Source organism: Hakea prostrata, chromosome 3, assembly GCF_041222555.1.
Source record: "Hakea prostrata isolate BN-2017 chromosome 3, UWA_Hpros_2, whole genome shotgun sequence".
In the NCBI taxonomy this organism is placed as follows: domain Eukaryota; kingdom Viridiplantae; phylum Streptophyta; class Magnoliopsida; order Proteales; family Proteaceae; genus Hakea; species Hakea prostrata.
The window spans coordinates 26287873-26307427 of record NC_142602.1 but is presented as its reverse complement, the minus strand read 5'-3'; the positions used below and the strand labels follow the sequence as shown (position 1 = coordinate 26307427).

General features: G+C 38.8%; 1 protein-coding gene across 1 annotated transcript; it reads left to right on the top strand.

Moving 5' to 3' along the window:
* Positions 1 to 2719: 2719 nt before the first annotated feature.
* Positions 2720 to 7029, top strand: LOC149021907 (GATA transcription factor 8-like). Its single transcript, XM_089150085.1, is given in 5 exon segments — positions 2720 to 3178; positions 3440 to 3659; positions 5211 to 5336; positions 5338 to 5479; positions 5605 to 7029. Coding segments are annotated over 3 exon segments (1155 nt in total). The 5' UTR covers positions 2720 to 3178; positions 3440 to 3659; positions 5211 to 5223; the 3' UTR covers positions 6505 to 7029.
* Positions 7030 to 19555: the final 12526 nt, after the last annotated feature.

Genomic DNA, 19555 nt, shown 5'->3' with positions numbered 1-19555 from the left:
TTTGCATCCCCTTTAAAGGATAGAGATTTGTCTCACCTGCACTAATAGTGAATTCGACCTCTTCAAAACTGGGATTCCTTTCTTTTGTTGAAAAATATATATATTTTGATAAATTTTGTTGAAAAATATTGGGACTAGAGTTGTATTTAGATGTATCATGATCATAAAGGTAGGGCAAAGCCCGATTTAATATTGGGGGAGGGGGGAAAATGGTCAAGTATTGATATTTCATACATGCAAAGGAATTTATTTTCAGAAAAATCTAAAAAAAAATAATTGGGGAGAATTAAAGGGATCTTTTTAAAGAAATTTTAAAAATTATAAAAACGAACAAATATAAACATTTCATACATGAAAAAAGGGTAAGACAGATCATTAAAGGGCCTATTTGGTTACTTGACTCATGTTTCATAAATTAATTGTTTGGTTAGCCTAAATATTTGAATGAAATCTGTAGATTCATCCTAAAAAAAATATTTAGGGCATGTTTGGTTACAAATTCAAATCATCACCCTGTCGGGAAGCACTTTGTGTCCTCTCACAGACTATAGGATACGTTGACTCTAGGTGGGAAAGTATCGAACCAACAGGGCATTAGGCATGAGGGAAGATATTGGATACTAAACCAAGTTGGTTGGTGCCATAGGGGAAGTATCTATACCACATGAAGTACGAGACCGTATGACTTTGCATTGGCCTAGGATTATCCTTGATATGCGTCAGATCTAATACCAATGGTGATGTGAGAGAGTAGTGACCTAATCCCTAACCATGGCTTGACAGGACTTTACACAACAACCACGGAGAACCCAATAGACGTGCTTGAGTGCCGTGAGGGAAGAGTGATGAGACCGCCCAAAGAAGACTGGAGTGTGACTTAATGCGTGTCTACCATACTTCATGATAGAGTTAGGAGCATAATCATTCATATCATATCATTATCATTAATTATATTATAGATATTCATATTGAATGTGTGGTGTGGAATTTTGTGAATGAATGCATGATATGATGTTAAGTTGACCTCACTGAGTTCTGTTGAATTTATTCCTTTTATATGTCTTTTTCTATTAGATTATACTGCAGGTTATGAGGACTTCTTTCGAATGGAGGATTCGTTGCTAGTATATCTTCTTGAAAGAGTGACCGAAGAAGAAGTGGACGCACATGGAGTTTCATGCCAGTATCAAGACTGTTCTTTTGTATTAGATTCCATTAGAGAACTATTTTAGTTTATTTTTCCGCTGCGAATAAATCTACTCTCTTTTCTTTTCAAAACTCTGATGTTATACTTTTATTTTGAAGTAATGGATGATTGTAACCATTACTTCAGTTTTGATAACTTTATATGAAAAACTTGATTTATTCTTGTCCATTTAATTATACTATATCATGTTTTGTATGGATTTGTCACTGAACCTAGATCTTGTGGTGTATCACCCCCACGGATTTTCGGTATGACCGGATCCGGCTGGGTGAGGTGTGACAGAAATGGTATCAGTGCTCTCTGACGGTTTTACCACCACAAAATCGGTGGGCCCCACAACTGAAAAATATAAATAATAAAAAAACAAAACTCCCATCATCCACCCCTGGCCCCCCCCGTATTTTGGGTGGAAAAGCCGTCGATTTGAGCTCCTCGATGGGGTCGTAGATCCGGACTCGTTTGGTTACTTAGAGTCTGAAGATTTCAAAAAATCTAGAGACTTCAAATCTATGGAATCATGTTTCATAAAATTAATTGTTTGGTTAGCTTGAATCTTTGGAATTAATGAAATCCGTAGATTCATCCTAAAAAACATTTATGGAGTCATGGTTCAAATGCTTAATATTTTTATAGTATGGATGAAGTTATAGATTTACTTTTTAGTGTAGAAAGGTGAATCTCTAGATTTCATGAATCCAGGGATTCACACAACAAAATAGATATAAATCTCTCATTTATGAATTCAAGATTTATGTAACCAAATAGGCCTTTATTATGTAATCATGGTAATTTTGAAAAAGATTCACGGTTTTAGTGTAAAAAGGTAAATTCATAAATTTCATGAATTTAAGGATTAGACACAACCATACATGCATAAATCTTCCATTTGTAAATTCGGAGATTTCAAATATCTGAATTCATGTAACTAAACAGACCCTAAGAAAATTTTGAAAAAGAACAAGAGCATAAAAAATCCATTAAGATATCAAAACCAGAAATGTCCAACCCGATTCACAAGTTTTCACACCAAAATTGATCCAAACCCAAAATGAAACTTCCCCTAATCGAACGAGTTGTTTTATCTACCTCTTTTTTCTTTATTTTAAGACATCCATATTCAAACCTTTTGCATTAAAAGGGCGGTAAAATCTAAAACTATTGAAACCCTGAGGCAGTTAAAAATTAGGAAAAAGAGAAGAAGAAAGCAATAAAGCTCGGACACAGCTAGCAGTTTCAAAGTCAATTGTCCAAACAACCCTCCGCGGCATATGATCTGTTTCATGCAAGCAAAAACCGAGTAACCGACACGCCAAAATCGGAAGAACCGGTTTCGTAGTTGCTCACTTTTGCTCTCACAGTGAAATCGAGTTCAAACTTTGAAACTTCAAAACTACGGAAAAAGTGGTAATCCATGTTCCAGATTCAGAGTCGAGATTGGCGTAATTTTAAAAAAGAAAAAAAGAAAAGATCCACTGTTGAAGGTTGGATGTGGGTCCCGTTCGTTGTTGCTTGCAGACATGAGAGATCAGAAGAGGAGAAGAGAAAAGAAAAGAAAGACAGAGAAGAAAAATCGTATTAAAGACTTCAACATCACGACAGTGAATGGATCGTAAAAGACAGCTAGCAATGAAGGAACATGTTCACCAACCAGAAGAAGAGACCGTATCACGTTCTTCCCCTTTTTAGCCGCTCTTTCCCTTCTCAGAACCTTTAATTTCTCTCTTCTTCTGCTTTCTGCAACTCTCTCTCTGTTATTCCTTCTTCTTTAACTTTCTCTGCTTCAATTTGTTCTTGCATTTCAGCTTGAGTGACTTCTCTTGGAACTTTAGGTTTAGGAGTAGGTTTTAGTGCTCTGCCATTGAGGTTGTTTCACTGTTATAAGGGGTTTCTTGAGCTTTGCTGAAGACTAGGACTTCACTGTTTCTACTTCGTGTCATTGGTTTTCTGTTCGGATTTTTCGGCGGGAAACAGGTTTATTTCTTTCTCTTATCATATTTCTGTATTTATATTCCATTTATAGTATTTTTTGAAGAATATTCATGGATTTTCCGGATTCATCTGCTTGGCCCTTCCATTTATGCGTCTGATTCGGAGTGCCGTTGCATTCGGATATACGATTATAAATTCATTCCTTGTGACGCAGTTTTTTTTTTTTTTTTTTTTTCATTTTTTTTTCATTCTTCTTCTTTTTTTCTTCTGGTTCTCATTTCTGCTTCTCTCTTTGTTTTGCAGGAACTAAGAACATTTTAATGAAATTCTAAGTTGCAAGTCTGTTTCTGCTTCAATCCACGATCCTGTACTTCAATTCTGCTCCACAGTCTCAGTTCGGATTACAGAATCTACTCTACTCATTCTTTTCCTCTCCAAGTTACTTCTCAGTTCAGAATTCAAACAAGCGATACTGCAAAATTCTCAGTTCGGATTCCAGAATCTCACTTTTCTCATTTCTGAGGTATTGATCCTGGACAACTCAAATTCCTGTTCTACAGACATCATCGAAATGCCACCTTGTTAATTACACTTCCTTAAGAGAATCTGATGCCAAATACGAGCATGAACGATAACTTGTTTGTTCTTCGCTCTGTGGCCGCCGAAATTTTTTTGAACTCGGCGTTAGTTCGCGGTGGCGTTTGCTAAGATGCGCCTTTTGCGTATCTTTCATCGACCATTTACCATTTCCCGCTCTTGATGATGTAACTGGTTAAACAAACTATTTATTATTTTTTTGGGATTTAATTTTCAGTTATTTTGAATTTTATTATTATTTATCTTAATTTTATTCAGTAAAATTATAATTTTTATTTATTTATTTTTCTAAAAATAAAAGATAGTAGGGCTCAGGAATCCGAAAAGATGGAGGGTCCGATGGTTGAGGTTGTCTTTTAGCGTGGGCCGTGTGGGGCCTACTTTGATTGTTGTTTCCATGATGATTTATTATTATTATTATTTTTAAATATGGTGCACTTTCATTATACTTGATTTTTTTTTGTCATAGTAATGCTTACCCGCTTTTTGTCGGTGGCACATAGTAGTTGTTTGCTTTCAATTTAATTCATTCCATCGTGGGTCCCATTGTGTCCCAATTGCATGGATCACTTAATTGGGACTAGTGCCATCGAGTCCGAATTTCTCCTTTAAAGGGATGGCGGGAAAAGTTTAGAAATTCTATGAATTCTCGTATGAGGGTATTGGGATAGGGTGCTCTCTTCGATAACAATTATTCTCAGGTCCACCTTATTTGTATCCGTAAGTGAATTGCTTTGAAAATATAATTGAAAATGGTTCACTACTGTCATGTCAAATTTCGGAGCGTTGGATCCGAAATTTCGATCCGATGGCTGAAATTATTTGGTATGCATTGGATTGAAGCCAACACAGAATTGTTCTAATGGTTGAAACCAATACCTCCAGTGAAGAGTTGTTTTAATGGTTGAAACCAATAGGCATATTAATATCTTCATCTTCCGGCTATTAATAAAGCCCCGTTGTACAAAAAAAAAAAGAAAAAAAAATAAATACAGTTTTATTGAGAGAAGAAAATCTAGAAAATAAAAACAAAATAGATACAATCCTCATTAGTAAGAAACGTCGGTCATTATCAACTAAACAATCCTTTGAAGAGCCATTATTCTCCATAATAATATTTTCTTATAATTTTTGAGTGGCTAGATTAGCATTTAAATTCATATGAAATTATAGATTTATAAATTTCAATTCTTTAGCTTGGTGAGGTTTCATTTTTTTTCAAAATAATAATTATAATAATAATAATAAGGGAAATTTTTTAAAGGCTAAGTAAGGTGTTTTCTCTACCATTTGATTGGCTTTAATTGCAAAGGAAACACTCTAACAACATGATAATTGACTGTGGTCATGATTGGCTTCAATTACAAGAGTAAATATACCGAGATTTGATCGATAGTTCGATACCCAGAACGAAATAATCTTCATTCTTCAGCTCTGAATCTGGAAGGAGCACTAACTATTTGGTGTTCTTTTGCAGTTAAGAGACAAAGATGATTGGGTCGGGCTTTATAGACAATCTAGACAATGACTTCTGCGGGGATTTGTTCGACCACATCGACGATTTCTTGGATTTTCCGATGGAGGATGTCGATGGTGTTGGTGGTTTTCAAAGGGGAATGTGACGCTTTCCAAGGTGCTTGTTGGCCTCCAGTTGCAGACACTTTAGCAGGTTCTACTACCTCCATTTTCCCTAGCAAAAATGAGGACACCACCACTTCAGAACTTCCCACAGAGCTGTCTGTTCCAGTGAGTTTCTTCATTTCTTGTTCAATTGATTTAGGAGCCAGCACTGAAATGTTTACGAAGACATTCATTTCCCTCATGTTTTGGTCACTCCACAGTTCCCACTGATGAGTCTTGTTTCTTTCCAGCATGAAGACATTGCTCAGCTGGAGTGGTTGTCCAATTTTGTGGAAGACTCGTTTTCTGCAGGGAGCATTATCGAGAAGGAATCCCCCTTAATCGGTGGCAATGTCATCAAGAAGGAGAACAGCAGCAACAATGACAAGGAAATCAAAGAAACACACGAATTCCAGACACCTAGTCCAACCTCTGTTCTTGAGAGCAGTAGCTCCTGCTCTGTCAGTAATGGTAGTAGCAATGGGTTCAGAACCATGCCGCTCAGTCCCATAACGTTCGTGCCAGGGCGTGCTCGTAGCAAGCGTCCACGCCCTGCTTACTTCAAACCCCGTATCAACATTCCCATCATTTCACCATCCTCCTCTTGTGGGTCTGAGGAGGAACTTTACCCCTACTCAAGCTTTGAATCTGCTCTGGAAATCGAGAATTACGTAGAGTCCCCACCAGTGAAGAAGATACATTTCAAACCCATTGGTCTTCCTTCTGTTACTGAGATGGATAATCACCCAAAACAGCAGGAGAAGAAGAAGAAAAAGAAGAAGTTGCTGCTACCACCACCATCTCCTACTTCTTCAGGTTCTGGAAGTGCCACTGATCAGCTCCCTCACCCGGGGACTACTGTTAGGAAATGCTTGCATTGTGAGATAACCAAGACCCCACAGTGGAGGGCAGGACCTTTAGGCCCCAAGACGCTCTGCAATGCATGCGGCGTCCGATACAAGTCAGGTCGGCTCTTCCCAGAATATAGACCTGCTGCTAGCCCAACTTTTGTGCCATCATTGCACTCCAACTCCCACAAGAAAGTGCTAGAAATGAGGACCAGTGTTGCCCATGAAGCATCATCTTCGTCTGCAACTACAGACACATCTGAATTGGTGCCCAATAACAACCCTATGCTTGCATCTATCTGAAGGGTGAAAGAGAAGAATCCATCATTTCTCTGGGCTGGCCAGAGGAAATTCTACATTTAGCTACTTTTCCCATTTGCGGGTTTTTCTGTAGCTAGTTCATTTGTATGTTTTTTTTGGTATTTGTGTATATAGTGGGGGAGAAGGAGATAGAATCAAAATGCATGACCCATATTCTTAGAGCTTAGAGTTATTAAAAAAAAAAAAAAAAGAGAGAGGAGAAAGATGGTAGAAGATCAATTAAGAAAGTTAGAGAAGAGTTTAGGGGAATTAGGGAAATTAGGTTCTAGGTACATAGTCTTTAGAGTGTCATCTATTGAAAATGTCTTATCTTTGTTACTTAAATTTTTTGGAAAGTTACTTTTTTTCTGCACCTGAGTTTGTTAGTAATTTATTAAATTTTGGTTGTTCGTTTGCATAATTCAAAAACTTGAATTACAAAATTTAATATTTAAAATTCAAAAAATAACCACATCTTCAATTGACCACAAATAGATGGTCACTTTTATCATCTACAAATAGTTGCCAATAAAAAAAAAAAAAAAAAAAAAAAAACCCTTACATTGTAAAGTTACCCCATGCATCTATGTCATCATTGTTTTTTCCTATTTTTATTGTTCTAAAAAATACACGACAGCTATTAGTGAGAAATTCTTCTTTCACTTTATCTTAAGAAAAAATTAGATCTAAAATATTTATAAGAATAAAGGTATTAGAAATAAATAAATTATTTTTATGTTCCCTTTTGTTGTATTCACCAAGTCTCAGGGTCAAACACATTTTGTTTAATATAACGTTAGTTTCAAGAATGGTAGATTTCTTAAATATAAAAAATAACAATATTTGGTCTTATTAAAAAAGAAAAAGGAAAAGATAGGGAGGATGTACTAAATGAGAGAGAGATAGGAACCAATCATTACTTTCATCATGACTACTAATTATATTTTGCCATTCTTTTCTATCTTATTTCTTGCCCAACCGATAAACCCTTATTAGGTAAAACCAACGACTGAAAGAAGATTATTAGTTTGTTCTCACCAGCTCTATCGTTAGGCTTTTCTTATACTAAAAGGGAAAATGATTTCTCCCCTAATCTGAAAGGGTGGGTAACACACTTGACACCCCCCTTCACCCTGAATAATCATATTTCAACTTCAAGGCAAAATTACCAATTGTGCTAAGACATGAAAAAGAAGGAGAAATTCAATCTCTAACTTACATCATAATTGATGTAACACAGAACATTTGAGCAACCATATCAATACAAACAACAACAATAATAATAACAAAGTCTTAATCCTTACCTTCCAATCAACACTTGCTCTAACATAATAATATGTTATGACCCAAAGACTACTTTTAGAGACCCATACAGGTAGAAACAATCTGCCAACCACTTTTGGTAAGTCTAAATCCCAGACTTTCTAGCCTGAATTCCAAACTAGCTAGATGTAGGCCAAGTTGTCTTAGGGGCAAAGAAGTTCTAATAAAAGTAGTTGCATGTGCCCTCCCCATCTATGTCATTTCTTGTTTTATGATTCCCCTGGAACTCTGTAATAAGATCCACAAATATTAACAAGTTTGGTGGAAGAACAACCAAGGGAGGGAATCCATTGGATCAATTGGGTAGCCTAGTGTAAGAGGATGGTGGAGGGAGGCTAGGTTTTAGAAACCTCCATTCTTTTAATAGAACTACTACATTGGCTAGACAATGCAGGAGACTGCTCTCAAACCCAAACTCCCTTTGGGCAAGAGTCTTGTCTGCAAAATACCTAAGGGATTAGGATATTTTGTAGGTAATGACTACCAGAGACAGTTCACGGGGTTGGAAACTGATAGGTAGGAACTTAATTGTTTCGGGTCTTGGGAGGAAATTGGCAATGGGTAAACCATATTAATTTACTAGGACCCTAGCTAGCCTCTCTTCCCTCATAAGGGATTAGTAGCCTCCGAATGTTAAATGGACCTAAGTTATGTTTGTGAACTGATTGATTGGAGCATAAGTAATTGGAATTTGCTTATATTAATCTTTTTGTTTTCCTAGGTTGAGGTAGATGCAATTATGTCACTGCCTATTTTATACCTAGATAACAAACAATTCTTGGCTTTGGACCACACATATGCATGGAAAATGCACAGTTAAATTTGCTTACTTTCATTGTCTCTCTTTGTTGTCAGCATCTAGTAACACAAGCTCTTCCTCTAGCACTTTGTTTTGTTGGAAGAAGATATGGAAACTCCTCAATCTCCCAAATATAAAGCATTTCATTTGGGGAGCAGCAAGTGAGGCGATAGCTACTAGTGACAATTTGTTTCGTACGCAAAGCATTGTTTCCCTTCCATGCTTGAGATGTGCTTGATTTATTGAATCTATTATGTATGCTTAGTTTTTCTATCCCCATGCACATCTTGTTGGAGAGATTCCCCGCTCAGAATTGATAGTATGGAATTTACGTGTTAATCGATGCATAATTGGATATTTTTTGTCCACTCAAAGTTTGAACCCACTAATGATTTAAAATCTGTATATATGATTTGGAGTACCCTTTTGTTGGACCATTTTGGAAAGCTCAAAGCACAACACTATTCAAGGGGAAAACTCCTTCCTTAGAGCGGATGATGAATTCATTTAGGTCTTTAAATGTTGATGTACGTGTTTGTATGTCGATTCCTGATGGTTTTATCATGATTCTCCTCTGGTATCAAACCCACCTTCTAACATATACCATTTTCAGGTTATGTGTTGATGGTGCTTGGGAGAAGCAAAGTAAGAGGGGAGGGCGAGGTTGCATTCTATGGGATTTCCATGGAGATTTCTTAGCTACTAAAGCATCTCATTGTAGGGGCATGTCTCCCATGGTAGTAGAGATAGAGGCAAATTAGGATGGAGTCTTTTTGGCACAATCTCTTCAGGTGTCCAAGTTGGTGGTTCAATCCGATTGCAAGAATGCCATAGATGCCCTTAATGGGTTCGCCCACTCATTAGATCCGGCAAGTTGCAGCATTTTGGATGAAATACTAAGCCTTAAGAGTGATGTGTAGCTATTAAATTATATCTCTTTAAAGCTTTTGATAGAGTTGAATGGAGTCTCTTGACTAGTGTCTCTAGATTTTATGGGTTTTGGGAAAGATTTGATTTCTTAGATCTCCTCTCTTATATCTTCTTCCTCTTTTTCTATAAAACTGAATGACAACCCTTATGACTTTATCAAGGATGTTCTTAAGCCCTTACTTTTTTCTTTGCATTATGGAGGTCCTTTGTAGATTTTGAATGCTTACAGGGAGTTAAATAGCTTTAAGGGCATTAGAGTTGCCAGGAGAGCCCTAGAAGTATCTTATTTATTTTTTGTTGATGATGTTTTTATCTTTTTTCAAGCTTCAAAAAATGATCTTCTCACTGTTAAAGTTGCCCTCAATTTATTTGCTGATTTGTCTCGACAATGTATCAATTTCAAAAAAAGTGAAATATTCTTCAAAAAAAATGTCAGCCAAGCTGTTAAGAAAAAGTTGTGCCCTATTCTTGGGATTCCCAAAATGAGCATCTCTTGTAGATACCTTGGAACATACCTATTTAGTTCTAGATCTAGGACCAAGAGATTTCGATCGATTGAAAAAGTCTCTTCCCGCCTTCCAGCAAGGAAAGCTAGTCGTTTCTTCTTCACGAGTATACTTGTTCTCATCAAATATGGTCTTTCATCCATCCCTTCTTTCCAAATGGTCTGGTTTCATATTCCCAAGTCTGTCTATTCTAAATTGGACTCTATCACTCTTAACTTTTAGAATGGTGGCTTTGATTTTGTTAAAAAAGTTTCTTTAATTAAAAAAATACTTCTTCTTCAAGCCTTACTGGGTGGGTGGTTTAGGTATTCAAAGTTCACATCCATAAACTTTCCTGGAGAGTGTTATCTAACACTCTTCTGGTTGGAGTCAAATTTTGAAAAGTAAATATTTTTTTGACTCACCTTTCAATCCTAGAATATGGAATAAGAAAGGTTCCCGCATTTGGAATGGCATTGCTAGAACCCTCCCTTTCCTCAAATCGTCCTCTCTCAAAATGATTGGGAAAGGTGATTCTACTTTTTTTTTGCATGATCCTTGGTTTCCCTCTATCCCTCATCATGTTTATACCCCCCTCTCTTCAAGATATCCCTAATCTCATGGTTGGTGACCTGATCCAAAATTACTCTTGGCACCTAAATAGAATTCTCCCCCTTCTTCCCTCCCCATTATCTTGGAAATCCTTCAAATCTCCCCCAAACCTTTGGAAGATGCTTGGTTCTGTTATTTTGTTGAATTGGGAAAGTTCTCCACCAAACTTTTAGCTAGACCTGTAAACGGACCGGATTCGGTTTGAATACACCAGTATCCGAATCCGAATCCGATTAGCAAATCCACTATCCGAATCCGAATCCGGCAAAAATTTAGAGAAGGCAACCGGATTCGAATCCGATCCGATAAAATATCCGATTATTGATTGATAATTGTCACTTTTTTAAATTTTTTATTATAAATTTCTAATTTCCGATTTACCGAATCCGATTATCATCTATTTTTGAAGAAAATATGTTAAATACTTTACTCTATTCAGATAAAAATTTATCCGGATATTATCCGATCCGATAAACAATTATCCGAATCCGAATCCAGTTGCTTAGCGGACGGATATGGATATTTTTCGGTAAGAAAAATTTAAGGATACGGATACCCTTAAACGAATACAAATGCGAATTCGGAGGCAGATTTCGGCTATCCATTTACAATCTACTTTTAGCTGCCCGCCTTTCCATTGAGTCAATTTTTCAGGATCCGAATGAAACTAGATTGAGGAAAGTCTTCAAAACCCTTAAATTGCATCCAAAATACCAAATTTTCTTTTGGAGGATTTTGCATAATAGTTTAGTTGTCAACAAAACTATTGCAAAATGGAATAATTCATCTGGTAAGTGTGTCTTTTGTGATTGCCCGAATGAAACTCATTGGCATGTTTTTCTTTCATGTTGATATGCAAAACACATTTTATTTGCAAATCCCTTAGGTTTTAGGACTGAATATTTTCGGGCTAACTCAATTTTCAGACTTATTTTAGAATTTTGTATCCTTTTTCAATGGAACAAAAAATGATTTTCTAGTGGCTTTCTGTTCTTTCAATCTCCTTTTATTATATCTGGACATCCATAAACAAAGTAGGCAAGAAGATAACCCCCAGTAAGACTCTAGAAACTACTCTAGTTTGGTTAAAAGAACTCAAAGTTTCACCTCCTATATCAAGGAATACACCATGAAAATTATTTTCTATTTTCGCCTATTAGTTGGGATAATAGTGATAGAGACGAGAGGAAAAAAGAGGGTTTCAGAAAAGATGTTTTCAAAAGATAGGGTTCAGATCTAGAAGAATGTGCAATTCAGAGGGTTTGGATGAATATTCTTTATTATTTTTTATGCTTGACGCAGTACAACTATTTATAGCTGAAGTAAAATTGAAGTAAAGCTAATAGAACCTACTAGAAGTGACACTTGGAACCCATACACCTTTTACCCAGTGACTACTCTTTCAATTAAAATCTCATTACATATTATAATCCTTCACAAATGCAGGTGGACGAGATATTCTGGAACTTCGTCGCACGACCTCCTCAGGCTGTGAGTCATCAAGCACCATCTCTCCCTCTTCCTGGGTCGTAACATTACCGCCGGCAACCAAAAGAACCTTGTCCTCAAGGTTGAAGGCAGGAAAAATATCGCTCAAGGTAGAGTCGTCAACCCATGTTGCATCCTCCAAAGGTTTATCTTGCCACTGTACCAACAACTGAGAAACACGGTGCTGACCACGAAACAGCAAACAAAGACGAAGAATTACCACAGGAATAGGGGGCATCCGGAGGTAACAAAGAGAGACTAGGCAGCACCGTCGGCGGGTCGCCAACAAAAGATTTAAGTACCGAAATGTGAAAAACGGGGTGTATTTGAGCCCCATCCGGTAAAGAGAGTTTATATGCAACCTTGCCAACACGAGCGACAATTTGAAATGGCCCAAAAAATCGCTTCGCAAGCTTATGATTCAACCGCCTAGCAATGGAAGTTTGGCGATATGGCTGCAATTTAACGCACACCCAATCTCCAGTGGAAAACTCCAAATCAGTTCGGTGCTTATCGGCCTGAATTTTCATCCGCTCTTGAGCCCGAAGCAAACTCACCCGAAGATGGTGAAGGATCTAATCACGAGTACGCAGGGTATGGCCAACCGCCTCATTCGCGGTGCTCCCAGAAACAAAACGAGTGATGGTTGGTGGTGGCTGCCCATACAGAGCTTCATAGGGAGACATCTGAATTGCAGAATGAAAACTGGTGTTATACCAGAGCTCTGCCCAACCCAAAAACTTCACCCACCGAGATGGTTCGATCTCCACAAAAGCTCGCAAATACATTTCCAAAGTGCGATTCACAACCTCCGTCTGGCCGTCGGTTTGAGGATGGTAAGCAGAGCTATGTGCCAGAGTAGTGCCTTGAAGGCGAAACAACTCTTTCCAAAAATTGCTAAGAAAGAGGGGATCACGATCGCTGAGAATCGTTCGAGGGACCCCATGAAGGCGAACAATTTCACTAGCAAATACCTCCACAACTCGAGTGCTCATAAAGTTCGCCGAAAGCGCACAAAAATGGCTATACTTGGTCAAACGATCTACAACCACCAGAACAACGGATTTGCCACCCGAAGAAGGAAGACCAGTCACAAAATCGATAGAAATTTCTTCCCATGTAGCTGCGGGAATAGGAAGGGGCTGTAACAAACCAACAGGAGCAGTTGTGAGAGGCTTAATTTGCTGGCAAATTGCACATTGAGCCACAAAACACTTAACATCTTGCTTCATTCCTTTCCAGAAAAAATTAGCAGCTAGACGTTTGTTTGTGCGCAAAACACCGGAGTGACCTCCGACTAGCGTGGAATGAAATTCGTTCAAAAAACGAGTCTTGAGAACAGAATCAGTCGGCAACAATAAACGATCTCGGGAAAAAATCACACCATGACGGACCCGATAAGCTAGAAAGTCATGAGGAGAATTTAATATGTCTGCACTTAACTGCTGCATCTTTGGCGAAGAAGCCAACTCAGAACGGAGTTCATCCAAAAAATCAAATTGAGGTGTAGAAATCAAATATTGCTGCAAAGACACCTCAGGCAGACGAGATAAGGAATCTGCAGCATTATTCTCCTTTCCAGGTAGATATTCAATATCAAAAGAATAGCCCAACAACTTTGTCAACCATTGATACTGCTCCGGCGTCTGAACAACCTGAAGCGTGAGCTCCCTGAGGCTCTTTTGGTCAGTGAGTATGATGAATCGCCGCCCCAAAAGGTATTGTCTCCACTTTGCCACCGCCTGCGTGATGGCGAACATCTCCCGTACGTAAGTGGAGGCGGCCTGCAACCTTGGAGAAAGCTTTCGACTATAGAAAGCAATTGGACGGCCTCCCTGAGAAAGAACAGCCCCAATTCCCCGTCCAGATGCATCTGTTTCAATAATAAAGGGTTGGTCAAAATTGGGAAGAGCTAACACTGGGGGTTGGGCCAATACCTGGCGAAGGGCAATGAAGGCATGTTGGGCCAAGTCAGTCCATTCAAATTGCCCAGTGCGTAACAAATCCGTAAGTGGAGCCGCCAATTTTGCATACCCTTGAATAAAACGTCTATAATAACCTGTTAAGCCCAAAAATCCTCTAACCTCTTTAACACATGTGGGCATGGGCCAAGACAAAACGGCATCCACCTTAGAAGAATCCACAGCCAACCCATGGGCTGACACGACATGTCCAAGATATTCCATAGATGGGCGCCCAAAGCTGCATTTACTACGCTTGGCATATAACTGGTGAACCCTCAGTGTCTGAAAGACCTGCTGCAAATGCGCCATATAATCCACCCAAGAAGCACTATAGACCAGCACATCATCAAAAAAAATCAAAACAAACCGGCGAAGAAATGGTCTAAACACCGAGTTCATCATAGACTGAAAAGTAGAAGGTGCATTCGAAAGGCCATAAGGCATAACCAAGAATTCATAGTGTCCTTCATGGGTCCGAAAAGCCGTCTTGGGCACATCCTCAGGTCTAACCCGTATTTGATGATATCCAGCCCGTAAATCCAATTTGGAAAAAACTGTAGCCCCATATAATTCATCAAAAAGCTCATCAACAGTGGGTATAGGAAAACGATCCCGTATAGTAATAGCATTCAAAGCCCGGTAATCCACACAAAAAGGCCAAGTTCCATCCTTCTTTTTAACCAATAAAACAGGAGAAGAGAAAGGACTATGACTAGGCCGAATGGTACCAGCATGCAACATTTCGATAACTTGTTTTTCCAATTCATTTTTTTGAAAATAAGGATAGCTATATGGCTTTACCGTAACTGGTTGGCTACCCTCTTGCAAATGAATCTGATGGTCATTCTCACGAACTGGAGGCAACCCTTGAGGTTCAGCAAAAATGTCCTCATACTCTTCCAATAATTGAAGCAATTCTGGAGTGTCAGAGTCTGGAACTTGGGAATGTAAAACATTAGCTTCAAGCAAAAAAATAATAACATGCAAATGGGCCTCCACTGTTTTTTTTAATCCTTGATATTGTAAGGGCTCAGGATCGTGGGCCTTATTACCCTTCAAACATATGGGATCCATGCCTTTTCCAAAGGAAAGTAAGAGTTGGTTATAATCAAACAAGATTGGGCCCAATTGGGCCAACCATTGGACTCCCAAGATGAGGTCCGCTCCAACCAAAGGTAAGACATAAGCACTGACTGTAGTAGTATATTGTTGAATTTGCAAGGGTAGATGTGGAATTTCACCCTCACTTTGCAAACGGGACCCACTACCAACCATAACAGAAATATTAGGAGAGGCCATCACGGTTAAGCCCAACTGGCGTGCCACCTGTGATCGGAGAAAATTATGTGTCGAACCTCCGTCAACAAGAACTTGAAGCGGATGACCATGCACACGACCGGTAAATCGAAGAGTAGTAGCGCTAAGTTCTCCGGTCAAGGAATGATAAGACAAAGCCGGTGTGGTAACCTCCTGTTCAACATCTTCTGAAAGTTCCATCTGTGGTGCGTCCGCCATTAAAGGCACACAAGGGGTCTCCTCATCATACTCCAACAGAAGGAGATGACGATGTTTACAACGATGACTTGGTACATAACGTTCATCGCAATTAAAACACAATCCGCGTTCATGCCGTTGCTGCATTTCGGCAGGCGATAATTTCTTAATCGGAAGAGAAGGCGGCGGTAACGCCAATAGTGGTGCCTTCAGTGGCAACACAGGTGTGTTAGGCGTTGGTAGCAGAGGTGGTCGCATAGAAAGCGGAGGTGCACGTAGCCACGGTCACCGACTGTCAGCAAGTTTAGCCTCTTGCAAACGAGCCAAACCAACAGCTTGTGACATGTCGGAAGGGCGGAATGCCATAACTTCGCAGCGGATATCAGAGCGTAGTCCAGAAACAAAACAACTGACTAAAAATGATGGAGGAATTCCTGTTGTTCGATTAGCTAAAGCCTCAAATTGACTATGATAATCAGCAACTGTCGAAGTTTGCACTAATTTAGACAAGGAAGCTTGAGCATCATCGTAATTGGAAGGACCGAAACGTGTTTGCAAGGCTTGAATAAACACCATCCAAGAGGTGAATAATTTCGCTCGATACTGCCATTGAAACCACTGTAGAGCTATGCCATCCATAAGAAACGAAGCAATTAACAATCGTTGATCATCTGGCGTTCCATGGAAATCAAAAAACCTCTCTGCTTTAAAAATCCAGCCAACATGATCGGATCCAGTGAAGCGAGGAAACTCGAGACGAACTGTGCGAGTCTGGATCGTATTCGATGCAGTCGGCAACAACGACGACACAGGAGAACCACTAGTGCAATCGCGTGACTCCGATGCCGTAGAGTTCAACCTCAAGATTTGCTCCAATCGGCCATCCAACAATGTCAATCGAGTCACCACCTCTGTTAGAGTTTGGCGCTGTTCGTCCAAAGTCGAGCGGTGATCCGTCAAAGAGATCTGGATCGAACCGAGACAATCACCATGCGCTGCTACAGTTGTATTCAAAGCTTTAACCGATTCATCAACATGCTTGAAACGAGTTCCATCCGCCATGGCAGGTCGGACCAATGATAGAGACGAGAGGAAAAAAGAGGGTTTCAGAAAAGATGTTTTCAGAAGACAGGGTTCAGATCTAGAAGAATGTGCAATTTAGAGGGTTTGGATGAATATTCTTTATTATTTTTTATGCTTGATGCAATATAGCTATTTATAGCTGAAGTAAAATTGAAGTAAAGCTAATAGAACCTACTAGAAGTGACACCTGGAACCCATACACCTTTTACCCAGTGACTACTCTTTCAATTAAAATCTCATTACATATTATAATCCTTCAAAAATGCAGGTGGACGAGATATTCTGGAACTTCGTCGCACAACCTCCTCAGGCTGTGAGTCATCAAGCACCATCTCTCCCTCTTCCTGGGTCGTAACATTGCATCTACGGAACTTTGATTATTGCAAGGTATGAATGCAAACAAGGATGTGGAAGTGGATAACTGCTCTCGGAAAAGGAGGAAAATGTATATCCATGACCGTAGGAACAAGAAGCTTTGATTCTTTGTTAGAAGCTGTGTTGCATGATCTCGTGGACAACTAGAACTTTTGCTATAGTTTAAGATTTTCCCTAGATGAAATTTGGTCTAATTGTAGTGACCTATTAACCCTTATTCCTAAGCATTTCAGACTTATTTGGCCAAATTAGTCCCAATTTTGCTTTTCAATTTTGCTTTTCATCGCTAGGAATTTAGCTTGCATTGAATTTGGAAGCAATCTTTAAACTTATGTAATATGTCGTAAAACAATCTGTTGTGTTTGAACAATTTGAGTGGAACTTCTTCCACCTGAATCCTTTTCTTTCATAATGCATTTTCTTTTATAAAAAAAAATTAAAATTAAAAAACTAAAACTCACATTGAAATTTTTTCACAAAATCTTTTCTTTTCATTTTCTATTCCTTCCCACTATAAAGGTCTGACGTATTTATTTTTTTTCGCATTTGCAAACAATGCAATTGTAAAAAGCAACCAAGCCAAACCGGCAAAGCCGACTTCCCATCTAATAACATTGTTTTCCATCCAGATCTGGATTTGGCTTATTTGTTTGTGGAAGCAGCAGGGCTGACCCGGATAAAGATCCAATCTCGCCATTTGTGCTGAAAACCGAAAACCCAAAACACCCTGTGTTTTTCTCCCATTTCTAGATCTTCCCAGAACCTAAACTCTAGATCTCCCAAACCCCTCATCTAATTCTCACTCCCCTTAGGAATCAAATACCCCTTCCCTCCCTTAGCTTTGACCCTAGTTACAGCCCCTTCTTCTTCACTCAAAACCCTAGGAAACCCTACATTTCATCTTCTTCACCAAACCCTAGAAACCATAATCCTCTTTCACTCAACTTTTAAACCCTTCATCCAAACCCTAAAGCCTTTTAGAATAACCCTCCCCAACCCCTTCTTTACCTTCGACCTCAACTCTAACCCTAGCCACCCCCTAGAAACCCTAGTTCTTGTTAAACCCTAAATTCCAAAATTCTAAACTTGAAGATTCAGTTTTGAATTCAAACTAACAGCAAGGTTCAGGATGAAATTCAACCAACCCTGGTTCCAAGTCATAACCGAACATAGTGCTACTCAATTCTCAACCCTAGAACAACACTATTCAGCCCTAAACCTACAACCGCTGTGTATTATTACCCTAGAATTTCTGTTGGTTCACTTGAATAAGATCCTGAAGATAAACCCTAGACTTGGGGTTTACATCAGGTCTAGCATTGGCTTGAAAAATCTTGATTGGACCAAGTAGTTCAAGAACATCATACCTGCCATGCCCGAAGAACCACTTTTGGCAAAGCAACAAACCTTTCCAAATTAGCAAATCTTATTGTCTATTATCATTCATTAAAGTTTTAGTTTATTTGTCCATCTTGGGATTTGAAAGAATTGGAAAAATATTTCCACTTAGTCACATCTGAGATTAATGCAGCCCTAAAAATTGGGGGACCAATCAAGACAGCAGTGTAGGCCTTATTTGGAGAGGTTAGGTGGGTCTTCTTGAGGAGTGGCTTTAGGGTTATGGTTTGATATGAATAGGACTGCTAAGAATTTCAATCTCAAGGGAGGACTCCTAAAAAGTAGAGACTGGTTCAGGGGATTTAAGAGTCTAAGATCAATGGTCTTCTAGATTAAGTTGGAATTCTAATCGCGGAACATGGGGCTCTAGTATATGAAAAGAGAAGGGATTCTAGTGGCAATCCGAAGCAATCAACAGTTCCAGAGGTTTAACCTAAATCTGAAACCAATAGTTAAAGGGTAGAAGAAAGGTCCAAGACCTTGGGAAGAATGCAGGATCAAGATTTCATGCCTAGATCTCTGACTTGGCTGGTGAACTGACAGAATGCTGCTTAACGGCTCTTGGTCAAGGTGAAAAAGTTCTGCATATGCCCCGAACTTGCTCGGCTGTCAATGGAGAGGCTGCACTTCGACCTGAGGAAGAGGAGGTCCTTGACCAGCTTTTACAAACCCCAAGATTTGCTCAAAATCAAAGTTTTCAGTTAACTTCTCTCTACATACTTTAATATTCCCTCAAGGGGCTATTCATAAAGTGGCTAACAGCCATACAATAGATTTTTAGAAAATAGAAAAATATTAAGTCCTAACCTGATGCTAAGATAATATCCTACCTAAGCCTAATTACAGCCCATCTTTTTTGAAGGAATTCTAAAACAAATAAGTAATCACCAGCACTGTACAAAATTCGATTGAAACATGCAAAATTCTCGTAATTTCTCACTTTTGGAACCTCAAAACGAAACTTTGGGTGACCGAAAAAATCCCAAAGTTTAGATCGAAATTTCATCATTTCGTGGGAAACATAGGAAATTTCATGGAAACCTAGACATTTTCCTATAAGTTTCGAAGTTTTCCCAAATTTTTTATTTTTTTTGTTTCCTTCA